Genomic DNA, 25,280 nt, shown 5'->3' with positions numbered 1-25,280 from the left:
ATATTTTTAAAGATATCAAGTAATGTTTTAAAGGACGTCTGTCTCTTTCATTTCACTAACATTTGCAATATTTATGTATTATGCAATTTTATAAACAGGCAGATTTGTTTTTGTGTATCCTTGAAATGATTACTAGCATTTTTTTTTTAAAAAAAAATTGTAATCGTTTGGTAAAACATATTTTTTCAAAAATTTAAATATTCATTTTCTTGTGAATCTTTTTAATAATAAAATAAATTGGTGGAATCTTTTTTTTTTTTAAATCGATGTGTGAATTTTAAGAGAACAACTATTTTACGTTTACATTATTACTAAAGCTCAATGGAATTGACTTATGTAACATCATAATCACACGACAAATGCAACAGTTTGTCATTTAATTGCACATTATCATACTGGGAAGCTTGATTAAATTTAGAACTTTAATTTTTCATCAAATGGTTTTTAAGAAACTCATTGCTTTAATTTTCAACATATTTTAAATAATAATTTTTTTTCTAGTTTTTATGTTCATTAATGAGCCAAAGATGTTTTTTAATTTATTTTTTCAAAACTGTGTTTTCATAGGAATAAATTTTCTGCAATAAATCATTCTTGATAACAATTGTTAATCTAAATTTGATTTTTACATCTGGCATCTTTTACTCCATCTTCCATCATTGCCAGCTTTTCTTTCTTTATCTAATAACACTTCCTTTTTTGCCTTACCTAGCAAACAGATTCAGAAAATGACATGGATTGTTCGACAACAACTCGTTTCACAGTTCTTCACAAGCATCTTTCTTATTATATCACTTTTTTTTCTTAGCGATTTAATAATAAAAACCCCGCAATTCTCTCCTGAGTACGCGAGACTGTTTCCTTTCCTTTTGTGTTAAAATTTCCAAATTCTTTTTATTCCATTTTTTCCGGTTCATTTAGTTCCACAAAAAAAGTTCTTTACGTTACTGAGCTCAATCGCCGCCGCCATGTATACAATGACATCGGAATAGCGTTTATTAACTCATCCGCTGCATCATTTTGAGTGTGAAAGTGTTCTGGGGTCTTTTGTTTGGGCCCCGATTTTATTCTCATCAATCTTTTTCTTCCAGAGCGCTTTTTCCGACGACAAGTGGCAACGCATGGGAGAATTCAAGATTCTTTTATCAGAATTGTTATTCGCCGGGCTCTAAACGGTCCGCTTTTCGCCGCTTATTTTGCTCGCTTATCTTTTGGTCGTCATGGGTCGCTGTGTCCAAGAATGAAAAGACGCTCTCTTCACTTCGTTTCTCTGCTTTTTCAGTCGTGAATAAATATTGTGCTCATTATTTTTTATGGGTAATAACTTTGAACTCTTTTCACGTGGTGTGTATTAAATTTCACGTCTGCCTCCAAGAGCAGAGTGATACATGCCAGCTTTTTTATTATTTTTTTCCCATGTTAAAGAGGGAAAAAATATGAGTCAAAATTGCTTTTGTGGAATGATTTTTTTTATTTTGTATAAAAAAAAAGGATTTTTTTTTTATTTCTTTGCTACAAAGTGTATTTTTTTTTTTAAATATGTGAAGAAATATGAGTGAAAAAATACAGCTGATAATATTAGTCAGGCTGGTAAGTTAGGTAATTAACTATTAATTTTTCTTATCTGCGCTTTCATTCGTTCAAATGAAGTAGAAGTAAATTGGCATAAAATTAAGATCCCCAGCCAAATGGCATGTCGAAATTACAAATGATGTTTTCGGAGAACTAGAAGAAGATTACTCATTTCACCACATGAACATATGTTTTCTATTACTTAGGCATCTTTTAACTAAATTAATATCTCTTTTTGAAGAAGCAAAGTAACTCTCTTGGTCCGAGTCTCATAATTTTTTGAAACGATTCAAGAACAGGTACGACATATGAACCTGCACCTCCATCTCTAAACCAACAAATGAATATTTGACCTTCAGTATCATATTTAACGTCTAATAGGTCTAAATACAAGACAGAAAGTTGCTAAAATTAGTTTCCCAACATGGATTATTGCTGTCTTTTACCGAGGTCCTGTCAGCAGGCCATTGCTAAATCCAGCAATATGCTGAATAAAAATTATCTCTGTTTTCATTTTAAATAATGGTGAAGGGCAGATCTTTGATAAAATTAATTTTTAATCTGAAACCATGTAGTCAAAATTTTATCACCAAACCATCGTTAATTCCAACAAATTGCTAGTAAAAATCTTAACAGGTTTCATTTTTAAGTGAATGGTATACAGATACTCTATATGTTCCGTGTACGTGCATATGTTGCAAACCAAAAACACTAATATGTGAATGCTAAGATCTTTTAATTTTGTTTAAAAGTCTTTATTCTGTTGACAGTTATTATAGAAATAGATATTATAAAATTAAGACAATTCTGACTTGGATGATAATTTCATTCTGATAACATTTTTGAACAGTTACTGAAATTATAGCGCATTTGATTATGATGTATAAAATAAATTATTATTCTGCGCAAAATAACCCGAATATACACACACACACAGACACAAAACCCTACCTAGCTCTTCCAGTATGTGATGCCAAAAACGTTTTTCACATTAAAAGTTTATTTTTTATTGCCTACTTTCACATAGCATCCATTTTAAGAAAATGTAATTTTTAATATTATGAAATATTGTTCCACAATATCATTATTACATCTATTTATATATGAATTGCACACGCCTGCATCCAAAAAAAGTAAGATTTCAGGGCAAAAGGTGAAAAAAACATTAAGGATATATAAATTCTGGATCTTCAACAATTGTAATTATTCCAATGAATATAAAATTAATATAAATTTAATTAATAATTTTCAATTGTATGATGTATTAATTACTTTTTAAATAAAAAAAACTTAAAAATATTTTGAAAATATCTTTTTTTCCTCTGCCAAATATATACAATAGGTTTTCTTGCCCTATATTCAACACCTCTTTGTGAAGAATTCTTACGTGAGTGAGAAAAATTGATGCCATATTTGTATTCACAATACCAAATGATATAAAAATCAATCATTATATTGCAAATATTTTTATGACTCAGATTCTGTGTTTATTTAAATGCTCATCAAGCTAAGAATATACCTGTGTTATTTATTTGTTCTTTCAGCTAATAATAAGTTTCATTGTTAGATTCTTTTAGCTTAATTGCGTTTATCAAGAATCACTAAAATAGTAATAATTTTCTTTCAATAAACAAATGACAAATGAAACTTCTACGAGATGTGCTTCATAATAAAGCTCTTCTTTACTTATTTATCTATTAAAATTATTAATTGTTTTAGAAATAAACTGTTTCTCAAGCTCTATTTCTTATTTTCTCGAGAAATTTATTATTTTAAAAAATTACACTGCTTTCTAATTCTGCTAGAAAACTGACACGCGAATTAGAAGTTGGACAAGACAAAAGAGAATTTCCAGTAGAATGTTTAAATTGCACTTTGAATGTGACAAATTATAAAATAAACCAATTAAAAGATGAAACAATCATAATAAATTCTTCCAGTGTGAAATAACTGAAAAACAAACTGATTTATAAAAATTACAAGAATGTTGTCTGAGCATTAATTCTAGCCTCTGCTTATTCAATTTCCATACTTTTGTCTTAATGCCAAGAGTTCTCCTTTTATGAAATCAACCCATTTTGAAAATGTAAATTTCCTTTCTAGAATCATTATTTTTGTCGTTCGCTGCATATTTCAAAAGAATTTATATCGTTTCTCCTTTCATTTCGTTGCGTTTCTCCTCCAGACATCTTTATTACTTCGAGGAATTTAAGCAATTTTTAAGATAACGTAAACTTTTCCTTGAAGTTTGCATCTTAATTTCTTTGCTAGCAGTTGTTTTAAGACGAAATAAATAAGCAGAATCCCAACAAAAATAAATAAATCTTTTCTGAAACTATCGACTCGTTTCACTTCTGCCGACATTTTCGTTCCACTTTCATTTTGTCTGCCTCCTGAATTAGTTTCCGTCATTTCGGAGCAGAAGTTTATCACAAACGTTTTCTTTATCTGCAGTTCTGTAAGAGTTTTATATATATATAATATTTATGTATGGAAAAGAAAAACTTTTATTACCTCTACAACCATAAAACGTACCTACAGGTTTAGAACAATTTTTTATTTATTTACTTATCTAGTTCCTTAACTGTTTTCTTTGCGATACTATTTCGAAAAATTCTACGTTGAATGTTCTCTGTGAACGAAAACTGCAGTAGCAAATGGATAAATAGTAGAAGAAAAAGAACAACACAAAGCAGATACGTTCTTTGCTAACGGAAGCCATCGGCAGTTAGAAGAGTTGCAATATATTTACAATCTCATGTTGTTGTCAAACTTTGATTTCACGCATACATCCTTCCCACCTATATTTTTTTAGAAATAGGTAATGTTTTTTTCAGCTTCTTTGACACATTTTATATCTATTTATCTTTGGTAGTTAAAGAAAATAGAACCAAGAATTGAAATCAGTATAGAATGTATGTATTCCTAGATATTGTATTTAAAGCTAATGGCCAAATGTGGTCAAAGTTTAGTTCTAAACTTTAAAGATCAATATCATGTGCAGTGGAATTTGTATTTGAACTAGTGAAATTCCTCTCCCTTTCGTTCTTGAAAATTTTCAAAGAAAAAAAGGAAGGAAGAATGGCAGGATTAATAAATATGCAGACTAAGAACTTGCCTAGAAGCCGACAAGTCTGAAAACTCGGGTCCTTAAGTGTTTTTTTTTTTTTTTTTTTTTTTTTTTTTTTGCAATATTCTCAGAATAATTTTGAGCTTTTATTTAATTTTCAAGGGTCGTTCACTGGGATATATTCAAATAAAATCAAGTATTATTTAAAATTTGGAATTATTCTAATGGTAATTACCCTTTGCAAATTTTTTATATTGTGTTATTTTTTAATTCTAAGAAGATATATTGCTTTATATATTTTTTAAAATGTACGATCTTATAATTCGTTAATATTTATATTTTAATAAAAAAATTGTCTTTCTTATTTAATATTAAATTATTTTTTAATTTAAAATTTGAATTAGTTTTCTTTTGGAAGCAATTCGGAATGAAATGTTTTGTTGTTTCAGTTTATCAAAATTTGTTACTTAAGTCTGTTTATATAGATATAATATTAAAACCATTAAAAATTTTTTTTGATTTGATCTTATATTACCTTGAAACTTTTATCTTGTCCTGGGAGGGGGATTTTATAAATGTTCGAGTTAATATAGTTTGGTGGCAGTCTTGGTTTTGCCATCATATATTCGAATCCTGCTTTCACAAAAGTTCCATAGATGGTATGGTTTGTAAATTTCGTGTGAAGATAGGAATTAGTAGTCTTCATCAATGGATCACGATTCGTCCCAAAATAGCCGTCTTGTATTTTCAAAGATAGGCAATTATCAAACTTAAAGAATTAAAATCAAGTAGCTCTTTGTTCTTGGGCAATTGTCTACCGTTAAGCTGTCTTAATTATAGCTACAATGAAAATGAACTTGGAATTTATGATTTGAATTTTTGAAACAAAGAAATTTTTGCTTTGGTACATCACTTTTTATCTCATATTCTTCAACAAAATTCTATGCATCAGGGTTTCAAAAAAATCGTTAGGTTCCTTTCAGGTTATCATCAGGTTACTTATGTTAATTAATCAACATATAATGAACTAACATTTAGTAAATTTGTAATGAAATAAAATGAAATCTTATTAGAAATTAAAATTTATCTATAACAGCAATCGAATGTTAAAAATGTTGACAGAAAAAAATTATTTTCAAATAAATATCTCAAATTTTTGCTCTGAAACTGTAAAGATAATATCAGTTTGAACGCGCATAGAAGTGAGGGCATAATGTCAATCAGGAAAGAAAAAAGAAAAGAAAAAAAATCAACGGTTGTAAATTATTTCTTGATTTTTGTATTATGACACGAAAACTTGCACCATTATTACCTTTTTTCCCGCATTCCAAATCTTTTTAGCGAAAAATGGGGAAAATAATTGGAAATATTTCTTTAATAGCCTTGCTCTGTTGAAAAGCAGCAGCAGCAATATACAAGTTTTGTGGATGGATAGTAAAACACGCAGAGAGAATAAATTAAATATAATTTCCTTTTGAGCTACAGAATTAGCATTTGCGAAACTGATGAGTCCAAGATAATGGGGAAAGTTGCAATAGATTGGGAATTTAATTATTAATTGCAAAATAGCCTAACGCATTATTGGTATAGTTATCAAAATTATTATTCACTGCATAACAGTGTGTAATGCACATAGCAACGGAACGGATGATTTTACTCACCTTATAACTAGAAAGGTTCTATTTGGAAGATAAAACATTACCATCGAGTCTGGTGATGATGTTGAGCCCTGATTAGTAGATAGGTGAATACTGACGCATACATTGTAGAAGATTTTTGTGAAAACAGAGGAAATTATTATGGTGATTATTTGTAGAATAAAAATATTTTTAACATTGCTAAAATATTAGCAATTTATTCCATCCCTATCTTTTTTTTTTTTTTTACAACCGTTCATTTTACTACTTTACTTATATATCAGACTAACCGCCTTTATTTCCAGACTAATCTAGACAGGTAGTTCGTCGGGATTATTAGTTTTATTTAATTAAAAATCTCTTGCGCATTACTCGAGCTCGGGATTCTCCAAACATGTTTGTCTAATGAAGCTGGTTCCCATGAGACCACAGTGGTACTAAAAACTTAAAGAGTCTGGGCAAGAAATTTCAAATTTTTCGTTGTGTTTTGGAGTGATGTAATGTAATTTCACTTTCTATTCCGTCATATAAACTGCTCAAGTAATTAGTCGAATCTTCCTTCCTTAGTTTTCAACAATGGAATAAAAAAAAATACTCGAATAAATATTTGATGAAACTATGGAAATGATATGAATTTCGGAGCGACATTGAACCTCTTCTTCAAAATTAAGCGAAAAAAAAAAAGAATATTTTTAAAAAATTGCCGGAATTTAAGAAAATTTATTTAGTTATTAAATTAGTATCATTAAAAAGATAATATTTAAAATAGCGTTGAAATCAATTTTGTTCAGTTTTCTGGGGAGTTACCGAGGGACAAAGACAAATTATCACCATTTTTTAATTTTTTTTTTTAAAATCTCGTTTGTGTATATTTTTACCATTTAAAATATATCGAATTATAAATATTTATGCTGAGTTTGCTTGTTGTAAGTCAAACGGTCTATCCTACTGAGTGCTAACGATCATTCTCCTTTATCATTATTATTAGAGACAGAGTTTTCTCATATTATTCAGTAATATTATTTCTAATATTATTGCTGAATATTTCTATTATTATTCTATATTTCATTTCTAAGGTTATTTCTAATATATCAGTTTTCTAATATGTTTTCAGTTTTTTTCTTTTTTTCTTTTTTTTTTTTTTCCTTCTTCTAATATTATTGTTTTTCTATTTTTTTTTTATCTAGTACTTTTGTTAAATACAATTTTCAGAACTCAAGTGGCAACGAAAGTGATTTTTTCAAATTTTGTGATGCAAATTTGCGTGTTGGATTTAGAATCGAAACCCAAGAGGATTAGTTACTCTTTCTTAATCTACTAACAAAAATCCACCGTTTCCGTGCCTTAATTTACTTTCTGTCCGATTAGTTTCACACGAGTCGCCATTTATCAGGATGGATCTTCCGTTCCATTCCTATCCGTCTTCGTCCGCCGAGCTTTGGATTACCGGCCGCGAATGACGATGGAAACCCCCGGCAAATTAAATACTTTACGTACGTGACTGTCCTCCCCAATGAGGCAAAATCTTCGCAACATAAACAAAAGGATCGTGAAAGCGCCAGTTTAACTAAAAGTGGTCGCACGTGCAAGGGGGGAAAAAAGAAACAAAAACCGTTTTTCCGAGGAAGCTGCGTCGAGAATGGTGGCGCGATTAGCGTAATCGGCTTTTGGTTTAGAAAATTTCGTGACTCAGATAGAAAGTGGTTGCTCTTTTTTTTCCAACACCACACCCACTCACAGAGGCCGCCTGCGTTTTTTTTTTTCTGTTGGAATCTCGCTTTGTGTAGATTCTATCGAGGTTACCTGATCTAGCACCCATTCTCGGTAACGAAGAGTTAAAAAAAAGTTTTTTGAGAATCATTTATATATAAAGCTTTATCGATCATTTCGCATTCCGTTCTGCGTCTGTATACGTAAAGTACGTACATACATGAACAATTTGGTTTTAACTTTTCAACCCGTTTTTAGTTTAACATTATGTCTGTTTTTTTTTTTTTTTTCATTTCTTATTGGATATGTTATTATTTATTTTTTAAGGCTCATGAACTGCGTGATGTCCACAGTTGTACATGCTATTATTTCTGTAGGTACTCAGTGTTTATAAGTACTGCAATCTTATTATAAATAAACGCGTGTGCGTGCGTGTGTGTTTATTCAACATCTCCTCTTTAACAATTGGTCGAATTCAATCAAATTTTGCACAATTTTTATTTAAGAAAAGAGAGAAAATGTTATCAATTTTTTAAAGTACAAAATTTTATTAAATCTTCAATTAATTAAAAACTAGACAGGATTTTCCTCTTTAACTTCAGAGAAAATTATTCCCGAAGAAATATTTTTTTAAAATCATTTTAAAATTCAAACTTTTATTATTTCAATGGTATCAATTTTCATTTCTGCACAATATTTCTTTCATATATTATGGATCTTTTAAAAAATTTAAATGCATTAAAAAAAATAGTAACTTTGAACTATTCTACCACTATTTTTTTTTAAATCCTGCTTTGTTTTAATACAGATCTTTTCACTAAGTTCTCATTTATTTTAAGGTAATTCAAAATTAATAATTAAAAAGCAGATATAAGTCAATCGCTCAAACGGAAGCAAAGAAAATAGAGCTTTGTTGAACTAACTATGCAGATATACGGTGACAGCATCTGCTTAAGGCTTTGAGAAATGAACCAATATTTTGCTTTTTCAATTATTATTAATTTTTTTTAAAAATTAACGTAGATGATTTTTAAAATGATTTTTAAATTTGTAGATATTCTTTTGCTGGTTGAACAATATTAAGACTTAGAAATACGCTATCACTTTAAAAAAAAAAAAAAAATCTGTTTTATTTCAATACATATTTCGTGACAAAGAGTTTTGTAATTTTTTTTTAATATATATATATATAGCTTGAAGCAAAAGTAGTTTCTACGTAAAAGTATTATTCTTGAAGAATTTTAATCCCAAATAATGCAGATATATCAATTAGTATCTAAATGAAACGGATAAGAGAATATGAACACTCTAGGAATCATAATTGAGCAGGTTCCTCTTACTTGATAATTCATAATTAAAGATTACTCAAAATTTTAATGTTTTCCGCATAATAGTTTTTGTGTATATTATAGCACAAAAAAAAAAAAAACATTTCTCAAATATACTGATTTTATTTCCAAATAAACAACAATTAATTTTTTTTATTCCTGTAATTTTAATAATTAAGTAAAAATATTTTTAAGTATGTTTTATAACAATATTTTCCATTGCTTCAATTATTACATTTATAATCACGCACATTCTGACAATGTCATATATATTTATATATTGTGGATTTTTTTTATTGCTGCTTTATACTTAAGAATATTGGGGGACGAGACTCTTTATAACCTCATTATGAGGTTAATGAAGATAGCAGAGAAATTTCAGGAACAGTTACTTAATTATTTTCTAAGTTCCACATTTCACAGGACAAAACAAACACGAACACGAAAAAACACGACACTCACTTGAATATACTCTAATAATGACCCCCAAGAAGGATCATGGGAAATATACTTCGATGTTAATAAGGTAACGCCACCTGTTGTATCAAAACAAAAGGTGGTAGAGTTATGCAACTGCTACAAGAATAAATTTTAAAAATAAAATAAAAATTAGACATATCAAACCAGAAATACTCTCCTGGTACAATTTTTCGAACCGGAACTCGAATTTGCTTTATTCTAATTTCCTTTTATGCATGAGTGAAGTTACGGAAAAAATTGTGTACAATTTGTAGATTATAAATGCTAAATATTTATATATTGATATTTTTAAAATTTGTTTTTCCTGTGCTTACACAAATAATCAAAACCATTCCTAAATAATAATTATACATGTGTTTTGCCTAAACTGTGGAAAAGGTAAAACAACCTAAATCATCCGTTTTTTTTTTTTTTTTTTTTTTTTTTGTATACTTATTAAAATTGACTCTTTTGTACAAGGCAGGCTTTTTTTACTGCTTATATATTTAAAATGTAGAAATTACTGAAATATCACGGCAGTTTTTACAAACTATTTGCTAATGGATTTTTGCAATTTTCATTACACTTCCAGGAATGTGAAACCCGTAAAATTCATTTCACTAAAAGCGGCCGTAAGTTTTAAGCGCTCTAAATTCAGCCATTAAGGGAACTTGTGAAAGCAGTTCCTGGGCGAATTGAACGCGTCGTTCTTCATTAAACTAAAACCGCACTCGGGAAATAGTTCCTCATCAAATATAACGGTGCAAACTGCTGTGACCGTGTGGTCATTTAACTCTAGGCACCCAAATTCCGAGGTTTCGTTTTGAATGTAAATTGCCGCGAGATACATTTACTTCAATTCAAATCGATTGCCGCTGTAAACTGAGACAACTCTCGCTGTTAATGAGATTTGAGGCGCTTGGTGTTTTGCTTTTTTTATTTCTGGAAAAATTTTAACTTTTCTTTTATCTATCGATTGTATGTATCGGGAGATAAATGTGGACAATTTTTAAGTGCGGATTTTTATTTATTTATTTTTGTTAAAAAAATTTTTGGTAGCTAATTACTGTGCTCTTTATAAATTCGGTATTTTGGATTCTTTAGTCAGAGAAGAGTTGCAGAATTTAAACAGTCGCATAGATTGGACCGGTATCGAATCCCAATTCCATTAAATATTGGATAATAAAATAGGCAACTTTTGTTGTAAACGATGTAATGTTGTTTAAGGACTTATTTAAGTACTCCATTGGTACCGTTAGGAAACAAATATTTGTATTGTGAAAGGAAAGAAAAAAAATGCCGTTTGTGTGGTGAAAAATTGTAGCAGGACATAGCTAAAGCATCACATGGACAGGTTTTACTGTAAACAAGACCGCACAAACTGCAATAGCACAAAGCACTTAAAGGAAACTGGAAAGACTTCTCTCAATTAATCGCTTGAGCTCAACTCGGCTATCTCAATTCCGCTTTTCATAGCTCCCTTCACAGAACATTGAATGTTCTAAAACAAATGATGTACTCAGCCCTAATGGAATTATCGCCAAAATTCTCAAATATTTTTGGATCCTGCGTATTTTTTGTCAAGCCTAGGTTAGTTTGGTTAGTTTAGTTATTTTAACGTCCCGTTCTGAAGCAACACTAGGGCTATTTTGGGACGGACCTCGTAATTTTGAACCGCGGTCAGATGACGAGGACGACACCTGAGCTGGCACCCCCCCCCCTCTCCACACCGCACCACACCAGCGCTAGGATGTTTGGTCTGACGTATTTAACGTGTAACAGACCCCCTTACACGACGGTTATTCGGTAGAATCGGGCCTCGAACCTGAAACCATACAGCTCACAAGCCGAGACCTTACCACCAGGCCACCGCGGCCCGTCAAGCCTAGGAGTCATTGGTTTGATATTCATTCAATTGGTTTGATATTCATTCAATAGACATTAGAACTACTTGTAAAATTCTTCCATAGCAGAAAGTTAGCTGCGCAAGGAAACAATATTACAAAGCCCTCCCACCCACTCACCCCCCTATATCACCCTCCATTTTTAAGAGAAATTCTAAAAACATTATTTGCTTATATATATTTTCTGTGGGGGGGGGGCACGACTGAGCTCCGCAGCCTCAACCATTATAGTAATTTTGCCGATTTGTATTTCAAGTAAAAGCCCATGACTCCTAGATAGATCATCAATGATCCCCTCTCCTTCGACACCCTCCATCTTAGAGAGAAATCTCACTACTCAGTTGCAAATTCTCTATGAGGAAAACATCGCAACTGAATTCTTCAGTCCCTATGAATGTACTGATTTCGCTATTTTTAAAAGCTTACGTCTATTATACAAGTGCTTCTTCATCTATTCTACATCCCAACGCCCTCCAATTTCAAGAAATTTTGCAAAATAAAGCTTAAGCAGATTTCTAATTTTAACAGTTCGAGTGGTTTCGCTCGTCAATTAATCACCTCACTTTGCAAACGTGGCTAACCAATCAGATTACTTTATGCTTATTGTGCGAGTGATTTTAAACAAAATTTTCTTTTGTTTTGATAAGAAATAGTTTATCAAAGTTGATTAATATTATTAATATGGTAAATAAGTGAAAATGGTTTCCCAATGCGGATCATGTTAGAACATTTGTTTGTTGTACTCTCTATCCGGCAGTTGTTCAAACAGAACCACTAAGTTATCTAAATTAATTGGAACTAAAAGAACTAGAAGAATTATTCTAATTAAAACTAGTTAATTTCTTAAAATATATATATATAATGAGCTGTGAAAATGCTGTATACATACTACTACTATCAAGTCTCTTAATACGTGGCAATTTAATTCTTTGTTTTGGCAGGAAAATATCCTATCTTTGCTTGGTAAGAGTTCAATTATTTTAAATTTTCATGAAAAAACAAACTGAGATTAAATAATCTGTCCAAAGATAAGGGCATTGGCTCTTGTTCCTCAGCTGCTGTTTAGAACTTGACTATAGACAAAATTTCAAAGCTGTCCTTTCTCTACCAAGGTTGGAATTCTTTTAAACTTTTTTTTGTTCACAGCTTGAAAGAATTCAATGTCTGCGGTTTTGATGAAATTTCGTTCCTTTTTCGCTACTAAATTGTTTTGTTTTGATTTAGTTCAAATACCGCAAAACCACGAAGAGGAGAAAATAAATCTCTTGATATTAAAACGAAAATGAAAAAGTTGTGAGATTTTGTTTGCGCTTTGAATCGCTCAGATGAACGCTAAGTGGAGATTTCAGACACCACCATCCGTCATTCTGTGAAGTATTTGACGGAAGAACTGGTTTAATTTTGAATCATGAGACCTTTTGGCATCAAATTAGGCGAAACTCTTTGGCTCCGCCGCCAACTTCTTTCAATGTTGACAGGAAAATTAATGAATTCGCGACATGTTAGAGAAAAGTAAAGATGGCCATCTTAAAAAAAATTGATCGAAATGGTCACAAAAAGACATTTTTCATTGTCATACTATTTTATTCTTTTAATTTTCATTATTTTTTTTCAATCGAGTTTTGGATTAATATATAGTAAGTCTTGTTGAAAATGAAATTACTAAAAAATCTTTTACCATCGAATTTTTATAATTAAAAGAAAATTTGTTTCGTAATATTACATAGAGATTCCTCTATTATTTATGTACTTTGTGTGTGTAAATAGCTTTACTTTAAAATATTTTTTAATTTATTTGCTTGTGTAATATTGATTTTTTGAAAGAATTTTGGGGTAAAAAAGTGGATAGCATAAGAACAATAAATTTATCAGTAAATATCAGAAGCGAAGAAGGAGAAACTCAGGAATTACATGATTTTTCTAGGGATACTGTAAAATCCCTGATACAAAGTTTTAATTTAGAAGCTGATTATATAATTTGAACATATTCCATTATTCATATTCTGAGTTGTAAATAATGATTGAACTTAGGAAAAAATGTACAATTTAAAATTCTGAGAAAACTACTTGCATTAGTTTTCATTGTCTGTATAGATTGGTTTTATGTTTTCTTATTCATTTTTACTTTCTCGTATACGTAGTATAGAAAAAAATATTGTAATCGACAAAAAATTTGAACTTGGAATTTCGACTAATCTTCTCATTTTAGATCTATCTCCCTGAGTTCGAAAAACGCATTTTTGGAGAATGTCCGTCCGTCTGTCTGTGGCAAAGATTATTCACAAACGCTTTGAGGTGGACGGTTAAAATTTGTTATGTGGTTTTTACACCAAATTTGCAGATTTCTATCAAATTTCGAATAAAATCTGTTCAGTGGAAGTCCGTCTGTCCGAATGTAAGTTAACACGATAATTGCAAAACGAAGAAAGATAAATATATAAAATTCAGCACAGAGATTCAACATCTATATAGTATAGAACACTTCTCAAATTTTGAACCAAATCCAACGTGGAATTCGCCGTCTGTCGGTCCGTACTTTCAGATACATACAAACGCAATAGTTCAAAAATGCAGTGATTGTAATATATCATTTTTTGGTATGGGATTTTGCGACTACAAGTGCAATTTTGTGCCAAATTTTTTTGTTTTAATCGGTTGAGAAAAAGGCGCCTAAGACACAAATTCTATTTTTTGATATTATTTCCCGCTACTTTAACATGGAATACGAGATGCCACGACCTTTTATCTTATACCTTATACCTCCTTCAGTACAAAACATTATTTGATTCTCTTTGTTATCTATATGTTAGAGAGAAAGATAAAAACATTCTATTTGACTGTTCACAAAGTTCTTTAAGAAGTGCTAAGTTTTTCTACTAGTGCTTAAACATTTTATCTGTAATAATACTATATAGCATAATATCTATAACTTTCTTCAACTCGCAATATTAATAATATTAGCTGAGATTATTTTGTTAAAAAAAAAGAAAAATATTTTACTACATTATGTTTAATTGGGCAGCATTTTGATTGATAGAACTGGACGTGGAAACCAGTAGTGAAAATCATCTCAGCTATATTTTAATTTATTATTACCACAGATGAAGACAATTATCCAGATGTTCGACATGCTTTTACCCCTTTCTTTTTTTTTTCAGGTAGATCCATCTGAATTCAAATATAAATAAGTTTAAAAACAACATATATTAAAAATGTTATCTCGCTATCTATTTGAAATTACTAATTCTAAGAATTCATTAGTATTCAGTTTAAGTATTAAAAGCAATCTCATGATTAAAATTCTTGTTGTATGGCATAACCATCGATTTAATTAAGATAATGCATTTTTGCGGTCCCATTGCAGCTTTAATTGCGTTCCAATAATATTTTATTTCTCTCTTCAATTTGTCTGCTAATAAATCAGGATCTGGCGATAAACTTTCGGAGAATAACATGCCATATCTCATCATAAATTGACGAAATGAAAAGGCAAACCAATTATAAAAGGCAAACAAATACCTCGTGCCAGTGACTGCTGCCCAGTTATTGTATACTTTTCAAAAGGGGAGGACGTTTCAACCCCTCATTATGCCTTCGTTGACAGGAAGCAAAAAAAGTTTGTTTAGCATGTAATAAATTGACCAACTTCGGTAAATCGCCTTTTCGACAAGTTCTGTTTACTTTTTGAAAAGAATCATTAACTTCGAGCGATGATAGAGTAACGCTAATTAAAGGGTCTTGCTTCCCTGGTAGTCAAGAAAGATTTGTAGATATTCTGCGCGTAGGCTTTCCGGCTCGGGCGTTGCCTGCAGATTTGCCCGAGAATACCAAAGAGACGGGTGTGTTTACAGAACACCGAGTATTTCTAAGAATTAAGGCGAGAGGGGGATTGAAAAAAAAAAAATCTAGAACGAGGCGGTCTTTGTTGAAATGTCATTTTCTTTTGCCACTCGCTTCTGGTTCGACTGCTTGTTGGTTGAAGAAACGTTCTCTTCTACTAAAATCTTTTTTTTTTTTTCTTTATTATATTGGCAATCCTCCCCCCCCCCCTTTCCTCTTTGGTATTTCTGATGATGATTAAGTGCGAACCACCACGGAGAGGCCGAATCCAGTCTCGAGTGACAGCTTAAATACCACCTGTCCGTTCAATAACAAGGCGGCAAATCTTTTGAGATGTGGTGGCAACATTTTCCGATTGCCAACGTCGAGTTTTGGAGTGCCCTAGAGGGTTTCGGGTTTTCCGTACATCAATGGTAATCATTTTGATCGAAGAAGAGTAGAGACTTAAAAAAAAAAAAAAAAAACACTCTATAGGGGGGGAAAAAGCAAAAAAAAAAAAAAGAAGAAGAAGAAGATAGAAAATGCAGAAGAATCACGAGGATTGTGGAAAAAAGGAAGGGGGAAAAAACAAGCAATAAACCATATCGTGAGGACAGATATTTTCATCTAATTCAAACACAAGGGGCCTAAGTGGGTAACTTAAAGACGCAATCACCTTTTCATTTGAAAAAGAATTGAGTGGATTCTAGTAGCGTTTGTTGAGTAGCAGTATATTTTTTATAAATAAGTTATTGAGGTACATAAAGAAAAATGTCATTCAAATTTTGTCATTTTTGATCTTGAAATTTATGCATTAAATTAATAATTTATGTATATTTAGAATATTATTTGAAAACTTCTCTGCGCGATGGAAGTTTATGTAGAATAATTTTAATTTAAATAAGAGAAATATAGATTGTTAAATTTTGGTTAGTGACCTATTTTGAGTGTTGGAATTTCATTTACTACTCTCTCTCGACCTTCTGGCAATCAAAAGTATTTTTAATTTAATAATAAATTAAAATTCGTTGTTTCTTCATAATATTGTTTTTTTTTTTTTTTTTTTTTCTGAAAGCATTAAATTTTTTACAAAGATGCAAGATTTATAATTAAAATTTTTTATTCTTTTCAAGCCTTCAACGCTGTTTAAAATCATTTCGTATAATTTTATTTGAATTTTAATTCTTTTACAAATTACTTTAATCCAAATCTAACAGAAAATATTCAACTGCAGGACTCCATACTGAGCCGCTAATAAATTTTCTTCGCCTTTTTTTATGTAATTTTTTCCCCTCATTTAGCGTTCATATTTGTAAATTCTCTACTGCCGTTACAGATCCATTTCTTCAACTTTTAATGCTACCGTGGGTTCAGTGGAAAATTCTAATATATTTGCATTGACAAATGTTAAAATGACGGTACTTTTTTTTCTCTAGACGTCGTGTGTGAAATTAAATAATAAGTTTTAGGTAGATTCCTATAGGAAGACTACCTATTGCGATGGTTCTCATGACAAGACTAAGGAAAATTTCTTCAGTTCTTCACCGATGATGGCCCCTAGAGCCCAAAACTACCCTACGTTCAAAAGTTTATAAATATATAATATTGCGTATAACGCTTTGCTGATGTTGGAATATGGAATATGTTAATAAAAATCGCGGATGAGTTCGTAAATGGCCTATCTAGCTGTAAGGGGATGAAATGGTGGCGGGTTGAACTTTTCATTTCTTTATAATTTTCTTAATATTGAAGATAGAAAAATAAATCCAGTTAGCAAAATTCGCGCCTCATTAAGGCAAAAAACTTTTGTATTTAAAGTTTTTCGAAAACCGCTATATTTTAGAAGTTATTGGCTGAAAAGTGGTTTTCAAGCCCTAATTTTAACTGTTTCTAACATCAACAATTTATGTTGCCAAATAGTAACTTAAATATAAAAGAATCTTACTTTGACTTTCAACTTGCCATGAGGGTTCCCCCCCTCCCCCCCAATTTAGTATATTGTGTAATATAACCGAAGATTAGAATGAATTATGAATTAGAAGGGGGGGGGGAGATTAAATTTAAAAAATAATTTCTAGTTTCTTAGTTTAAAGCCTTAAGCCTAGTTTTCTCTAGGCTTGATGGTGAAGTTTATCTGCGGGATTCCAAGTTTGAAATGTGACCATCAAAAATCCATCGTATATTCAACATGTTGCTTGTTAAATCTACCTTCCAGAACAAAGATATTCACTCTAATATGGTATGGAAGTTTATAGGGTAAATTATCTACCTGTTCATGTACCATATTCTTTATCTCACCGTAATTTTAAATTATGAGGTGGCTCTTAAAATAGTTGAGATACCTTATTATAAAACAGATTCCAAGGGAACAAAATCACTATTTAATCTCATCTTCCAATTTTATTTGCAAATGAATTATTTTTCCTGTGGCCTTTGAATGAAAATATTTTTTTTTCTTTATTTTTCATAAATATCTCTTTCTTTATTTGTACCTGTTATGAATTTATATCCTTCATACTGATGATTTGCATTTATTGTTATTTTCTGCAGGGATTGGCGACCAAGCTCGGGTAGTTCTGCAAAGCCCCGACACACCAGAGGAGTTGGCGGAAAAGGGCGAGATGGTCCTGCGGTGCAAAGTGGAAGGAAGCTCTGAGGTGCGCTTTGAGTGGTTTCATAATGGCCTGCGAATGTTTAGGAATGAACGCATCTCCTTCCGGAATAAACGCTTGCAAGTGGCATCCCTGTCGCCGGCCGACAATGGCATTTATTCCTGCAGAGCGGTCAGCGAAGTTGGCATAGTAGACAGCACTGATAATTTTGCCCTCACGTTACCCAGTAAGTTGATATGTATTGAAATCTTAACATTTTTTTTAAACAGAAATTTTCATCTAATAAATATTTTGAATCTAGAGGAATTCTATTAGAATGTTGGGGTGGTGAAAAAGTTTTCTGCTTTCCCGTTCCTAATAAAAAGAAAAGAACTATGAGGAATTTTGATAGTTTTGAAGCTTATCATATTCCCAAAATTTATAACCAAATATTCAAAAAATTTCTCTGAGAAAGAAAAAAAAATCTAACTGTAATAAAGTCTAAATAATCTGAAAAATAACCTATAAATAATATATCTTATAAAATAATCTAATAAAAATCTAAATAATAAATCTAATGAAATCGATAAATACATTTTATTTTGCTTCAAATAACTTCTTTTATATATATGGGAAACTGATGTTATATGGGAATATTATACCATTGTGGTTTTTGCTTTGTCTTAAAATAAATAGATACTATATTACTGCGTGAATCATGATCTGCATGAAAACGACATTTACAATTTCGCAGACAATTACTAAAGGACTCACGGGCAAATATCTTGATCTCCAATAATTTTATATATATAAATGTTTTAAATATAAAATTTTACGATTAAATTTTAATGTTTTAAATGGGAACTTTAATAATTTAGTTTGCATATGAATGGTTCTAATAATTTTGTTTCGATGTAAATTAATATTTTTAATATTCAACGATATATTTTTTTAATTCAAGGTGATACTGCTGCACATATCCAAGTCCTCCCTAAAGATATCATTGCAGTTAAGAATGGCTCAGCAGTATTTGATTGTGTTTTTGAAAAAGCTGCTGCCGTGGAATGGTATGCTCAAACCAGTGATGTACCTTTGACCAACAATTCTAGGTTTGTATTTTATTGTCATTTTGACAAATAATTTTATATATCTTTTTCCCATTTACATAATTTATTTCACAAAAATATTCCAATATCTGTCCCATAGCTTCAGTATTTCAGATGAAACTCGCTATTCTAAGGAAAAGCAAAAAAAGAAAAAAGAAAGAAAGAAAGAAAGAAATGTTGGTTTACGTTAATGAAGATATTAATTTTTAATAATTGAAAGTAATTCTTTGTGTGTTGTTATTCATACCCTTGTTGTTTTACATGTTTCATTTATTAGCTAGGCCACTCATCGTAATTATTGAATTCACTTGTTTATTTGACTGTTATTGTGGTTACAATAAAAAAAAAATATGAAAATCATAGAAAAATGGCTGGGCAATGAACTGACGATTCCCCCCTCCCCTAATTTTTAATATGTTCATGGACATGGATGTTATGGCATTTATTTCCTTTTTGATACAAAATAGCCTGAATATGTTAAAACTTATATTTACAAACCGTATTACCATGCATTCCATTCTATGTAACACAAAAGTGTTATAATGTACTTTAAAGCAGTTGCTAGTTGACCCATTGTATATTTTCATTTTCTTTTCTTCGTATTACCTACGAAACGTGTTTAAGGATTGCAAGAATTCCGTTTCTTTTGAGTAATAGTTTCTGTTATAGACGTCAGAAAATTAGAAAATAAAACAAATCTCAGTTCTTTTATCCATAATGAAAAATATATAAAAGGATAGTTTTTTTTAAAAAAATAAACATTTCTTTGAGGTTTATCAAAAACATTTGTTTGTATAAAAAAAAAAGCCCTTTTTTTTTCTTCACTATTTGTTAAAAATGGCATATTTCTCCAAAATCAAGGGAGGAACAATCTCTCTATAAACTTTTTAAAAAAATGTAATAATATAAATTTAGAAATGTTTAAGTTTCCTGTTTCTAAACATTTATTGAAATAAGGTTAGATAAGCCATGAATAGAGTTTTTATTTATTTGCTTTACTCTGAAAATATTATATTTGAAAAATGTCCAGATTAGAAATTTTCATTTTGAATGTTTATCATAAATAAATATATTGACTAAAAGATAAGCAATGATAGTCTCTTTTCTTCTTTTCTTGTAACCAGTTAATTTTAAAAATATATATATCATTTCAGGTTTACAGTTTTTCCAAATGGATCTCTAAGTATATCTGGAATTTTAAATAGTGATGAGGGAATATATAAATGTGTTGGAATTAGTGACATCAGTAAAGAAGCTCCCCAACAAATTTATGCTGCACGTCTGAAACTGGCTTGTAAGTTTATTATAGATAAAAATAAGTCGTGTAAAATTTTGTGAATATTTGATTTAAATTTTTCATACATTAGCAAACATATAATGTGATTTCCTCTTGGAAAATGGCACATTAAATCTAGAAATGTACTTATTAAAATTCTCATTTAGAATATTTTGAATTAAGAATTGATTGAATCAAGTATTTAAAATTTTGGTAAATAATATTGTTTATTGCATATTATATTTTCTTTTCATGTTTTCACGAAAAAGAAATTTAAAAAAAATCTGTCTCTAAAATTGTTTTAGCTGTTTTTCTAATTGAATTTAAAATATTATCATATAAAGTAACTAACATTTTAAAATTTCATTTAATAATTAAAATGTCTATTGTCAATATTATATTTCAAAGCACTAAGCAGATATACCAATATTTCTAGGGTAGGGCCAACTAGGTTAAAAATTTAAATCAATGTGAAAAATGCAAAAATATTGGCATTCAGAAGAACCACAATTTTATATTTTGAATTCTTTGCTTTAAATATTGTTTAGTCAAACATATGTTGATTTTTTAATATATCATGTAAAGTCTGGTCCCCAATTGGATTAGAAAATCGAAAGTATTGTTATTTCATTCTAAAATATTACATTCATTATGTTTATATTAAGGGGGTATACTAAATAACAACAATAAAAAATATATCGTATAGCTGGATTTACTTATAATACACATAAATAGAAATAATAAATCATTTTTCATGTATCTGTTAAGTTAAATGAAGCTTGCTTTGATATTCTTGAGAATCAAAAACTCTCTCCTGGTTCAAAGATAATCTCTAGTTCTCTGTCACATTCAAAACAGACTCACCAAAACATATTCAATACGGTGAATTCTTTAAAATGTGAATCTGATTCAAATTTAAATTCCATAAAATGTGTATAGAATCAATTTGTTTTATCATGATATTGCATAAATATGCATCAATTTATCCATGTTTTGAAATTATATTCTAAAAAATTCAGTTTAAATTTCTGAGTTGTGTAGGATTCTGGATTTCCCATGTTTTTCATGATTTAATTTCTATAACTTGAACTGCTCATTGCGTGGCTATAATATCGTGAAAATCTCTTTAAAATGAATGCTTGCTTAGCTAAATTTCTATAAAATTCCTTCCTATCCTAGTTTTTTTTTTTTTTTTTTTTTTTTTTAACTTGAGTCCTTGATTATAGTATTAACAAAGATGATAAAAAACCAAACCTTTTGTTGAATCGCAAAAAAGGTTAAAGCTGTGATTTAGCGACAAACATCTTCTGCTTATTTCCTGAAAAAGCACAGGATACTTACTTGTATATGTATGTTCTTTTCCTTAGTAGTTTGTATGAAAGTATCTTGAAAATATTTCTGTCCAAGATAACAAAATATGAAACATTTTAAATGAGAATATAAAAATAGAATTTAAAATTCTAACTTCTTTTTAACATAAAAACCTCCACTTACATATATTTATTTTTCTCTTCAAGATATTGAACCATTTGATGATAGTCCATTTGAACCTCCAATCAGTCCAGATGAGCTGAAAGTAGTTGCTTTAGGGAGTCAGTTTGAAGTGACATGTGTAAAGCCCGCTGGTCGACCCAAAGTAAAAATTTGGTGGGAAGATCCTTCTGGTCATGTCATCAGTGATACCGGACGAATCCGTGTTGATGACTCCCAGCTAATAGTAGATGGTGCTAAAAAGACTGATACAGGAAATTATACTTGCAATGCTGAAAATATTGCTGGACAAGAAAGAACATCTCTATATTTTTATGTTGCTTGTACGTTTCAACTAGAATTTTTACTTTGATTCAACTTTAATATTACTTAATTTTAAGGTTCTCAACTTAATTTTTACACAAAATTAAGATTACTTAATGTTGAGCTTTTATGCATTTAATATTAAATGGAAATTGCATTCAATATTTTTTAGTAATCACCTCTTTCTCATTTTGTATTTTTTATGAATATTTAATCATTTAAATATAAAGAAAATAATTTATACTATATCTTTTTTACTCAAATGTATTCTGTATTTTGAAGAATAACTAAGTTGAAAGGCTAAATTATATAATTTCTCCTTTTAATTGCTGACTAAAAATTATTATATTTACAAAACAAAATTGTATAATTAATTATTAATGATAGAATAATCATAAATGGAAAGGAAATTCCATTTGTTAAGAACTAATGTCCATTAGAATATTAGCTAAAGTCAAAATTATATTAACAACTTCTCATTTTTAAAATTAAAATATCAACTTTAACCAAATTTTCAAAGTCTTTATTATTATTAACTGTAATTTAAATAAGCCAAAATTAATTAGTCAGAAACTACGAAGCAATTAGAACAAGAGTTTCCAATGCATTTAAAGCAATTTATAGTGAAAACATAATCACGTTAGACATTTTCATTTTTTTTTTTTGTTTAGTTGTATAACTATGCACCATAATTTTTTAAATTGTAATTTTTGTCATAACTTTTTTATAGCTGCACCAACTATCACTGAACATCCTGCTGGCTTAGTAACTGAAGAGGGTGATTCGGCTACTTTTACTTGTGAATTTAATGGAAGCCCTTATCCTGTAACACTTGTGCGATGGTTAAAAGAGACAAAATCACACAGAGAAAGAGTTGGATATCCAAATGTCTTCCCTCACAATGGCACCTTATTGATTCATAAAGTAGCAATGTCTGATGCTGGAGATTACATGTGTGAAGTAGTAACTAGTGGATTCCCACCAGTTATATCAGAAAAAGCCAAACTGGTAGTGAAAGGTAATTATTTCATTAAGTACCAATGTATGCAGATTTCGATAAATTTATGACATTAAAATTTGTATTATATTTGATGCAGACAATTATTTATTATGTTTTCTTTAAGAATTTTCTTTTTCCTTTAAATGTTAAAAGTTCTGTTCTAATATTTTGGAATTTTGCATATAATTTCAAATTTACAATGCAAAATTTTTTAACATGTTTTCATCTATTTTGAAATAAAAAGTTTGCTTTATTTATTGAATTGAAATAAACATGGAGGGAAAAGTTTCATGTAGCATTAGATAATCTGATGGCGAAAGAGATTTAATATTACTTTTATTTTTACATTTGATTAAAATGCATATATTTTGTTAAGTTTTTCAAATATAAATACATGTTTTAGAAATATTTTATTTATTATGCTTTATTTGGGTTATTTAAGCATATCAGTTCTACTTAATGAATTTACTTAATAAGACACAATTATTTTTCTAAAGTTGTATGTTGAAAAAATGTCATGTTTCATACAAAGAATACATTGATTAATAATTTTAAATTTACATTTTCATTTTTAGATTTGTTTGAATAATATTTAACTTTAGATGTTTTTACTTTTAGAAATTATATTTTTTTAATATGCTGTTAGCTGTAGTTATTCTTAAAAAATTTTGATTTTTGGAAGAGCAAAAAATTTTGTTCACTTACATTTTTCTTTTGGAATAATAATAATAATTATAATAAAACTCTATTTTTGATTTCAACAATAGCTTTTTTTATTTTCATGAAACTTTTATTCTTGCAGATATTTTACTAAACAACATTTCTTTTAAATTCCTTTCTAATTAACATTAATTAATTGTTTTTTCCCCAATAGAACAATTAAAATTCGTTCCACCTCCTGTTAGTACTCGTTTGGAATTGGGATCAGTTGCTAAAGTTTATTGCAAAGCCAGAGGTAGCTCTCCTCCTGTAGTTCGATGGAAAAAAGTAGGTCAGCCATTTTTTGACTGGCCCCCTCATATTCAAGATGACAATGGGACGCTAACTTTCAAAGGTGTCACTAATGATGATTCTGGAAAATACATATGTGTTGCTACAAGTTCTCAGGGAATCATTAATGCTACCATCAATATTGATGTTGTAGGTGAGTGAAATGATTCAAAATTTCTTGTTTGTCATATTTTTATAAATTTTTATTTAATTTATAAAATCTATTTGTAATACACAAGAATCTATAAAATGGCTGATTTTGGCTTTTATAGTCTTATTAATGGATGTATATTTAAAAATAATTGAATGAATATTTTATAGGAAATAATGGGAATTGTAATTGATTGTATAAGCATTGATGTTTGCAATATCCCCAAGAATTTCTAAATTGATATTTCAAGAATTGTTTGATAATCTAGTTGAACATATATAAATCAAAATCTTCTGTAAGAACTTGTATTATATCTAAATAAGAGAATATCATGTACCTTAGCAGGCATTAATATAAACCTTACATTGATTGAAAAGTGTTTGTTTGGTTATAATGCACTCTATATCAAATAATCTTTTTTCATGAGTGTCAATGTCTTAAGCATTTATGATTAAAAATGCGAATGCAAATAGGTTATTGCTTCTAAATATTAATATTATTTTAGAAATATTACTGTAGAATATTTTGCTAATTTTTAAGGATGATATTTTTAAAATTTTATTAAATATTTTTTAATTTTATTTTTTTACCAATACTTCCATAGAAGTATTAAATGTGTATTATTAATAGATTATAAGTTTATTATTTATTTATATTATTGGCTTTAGTATCATGAAATAATATTCACATTCAATTTTGATTTCTGATTGGTTATGAAGATTTGCAATGCAGCTATTCTGAATGTATGATATATTTAAAATATCACATTTCTTGCATCTTTCACAATTATTTATTCTTCATATCAGTTTTAAATCCTATCTATAATTCCATTCTAAATGTTAATAATGAAAGTCCAAGTTATATATGTATTTT

At 29.4% G+C, this 25,280-nt stretch overlaps 1 protein-coding gene across 1 annotated transcript in view; it reads left to right on the top strand.

The window, feature by feature from the left end:
- Positions 1-25,280, top strand: part of LOC129970165 (inactive tyrosine-protein kinase 7-like) — a 102,327-nt gene that overhangs the window by 67,190 nt on the left and 9,857 nt on the right. The window contains exons 3-8 of the mRNA XM_056084438.1: positions 18,050-18,337; positions 19,052-19,199; positions 20,351-20,490; positions 21,990-22,286; positions 22,997-23,284; positions 24,141-24,410. Of these exons, the coding sequence (XP_055940413.1) occupies positions 18,050-18,337; positions 19,052-19,199; positions 20,351-20,490; positions 21,990-22,286; positions 22,997-23,284; positions 24,141-24,410 (1,431 nt within the window). The remainder of the gene's footprint in view (positions 1-18,049; positions 18,338-19,051; positions 19,200-20,350; positions 20,491-21,989; positions 22,287-22,996; positions 23,285-24,140; positions 24,411-25,280) is intronic.

This window comes from Argiope bruennichi, chromosome 1 (assembly GCF_947563725.1).
Source record: "Argiope bruennichi chromosome 1, qqArgBrue1.1, whole genome shotgun sequence".
Classification (NCBI taxonomy): domain Eukaryota; kingdom Metazoa; phylum Arthropoda; class Arachnida; order Araneae; family Araneidae; genus Argiope; species Argiope bruennichi.
This window is presented reverse-complemented; position numbering and strand designations above follow the sequence as displayed.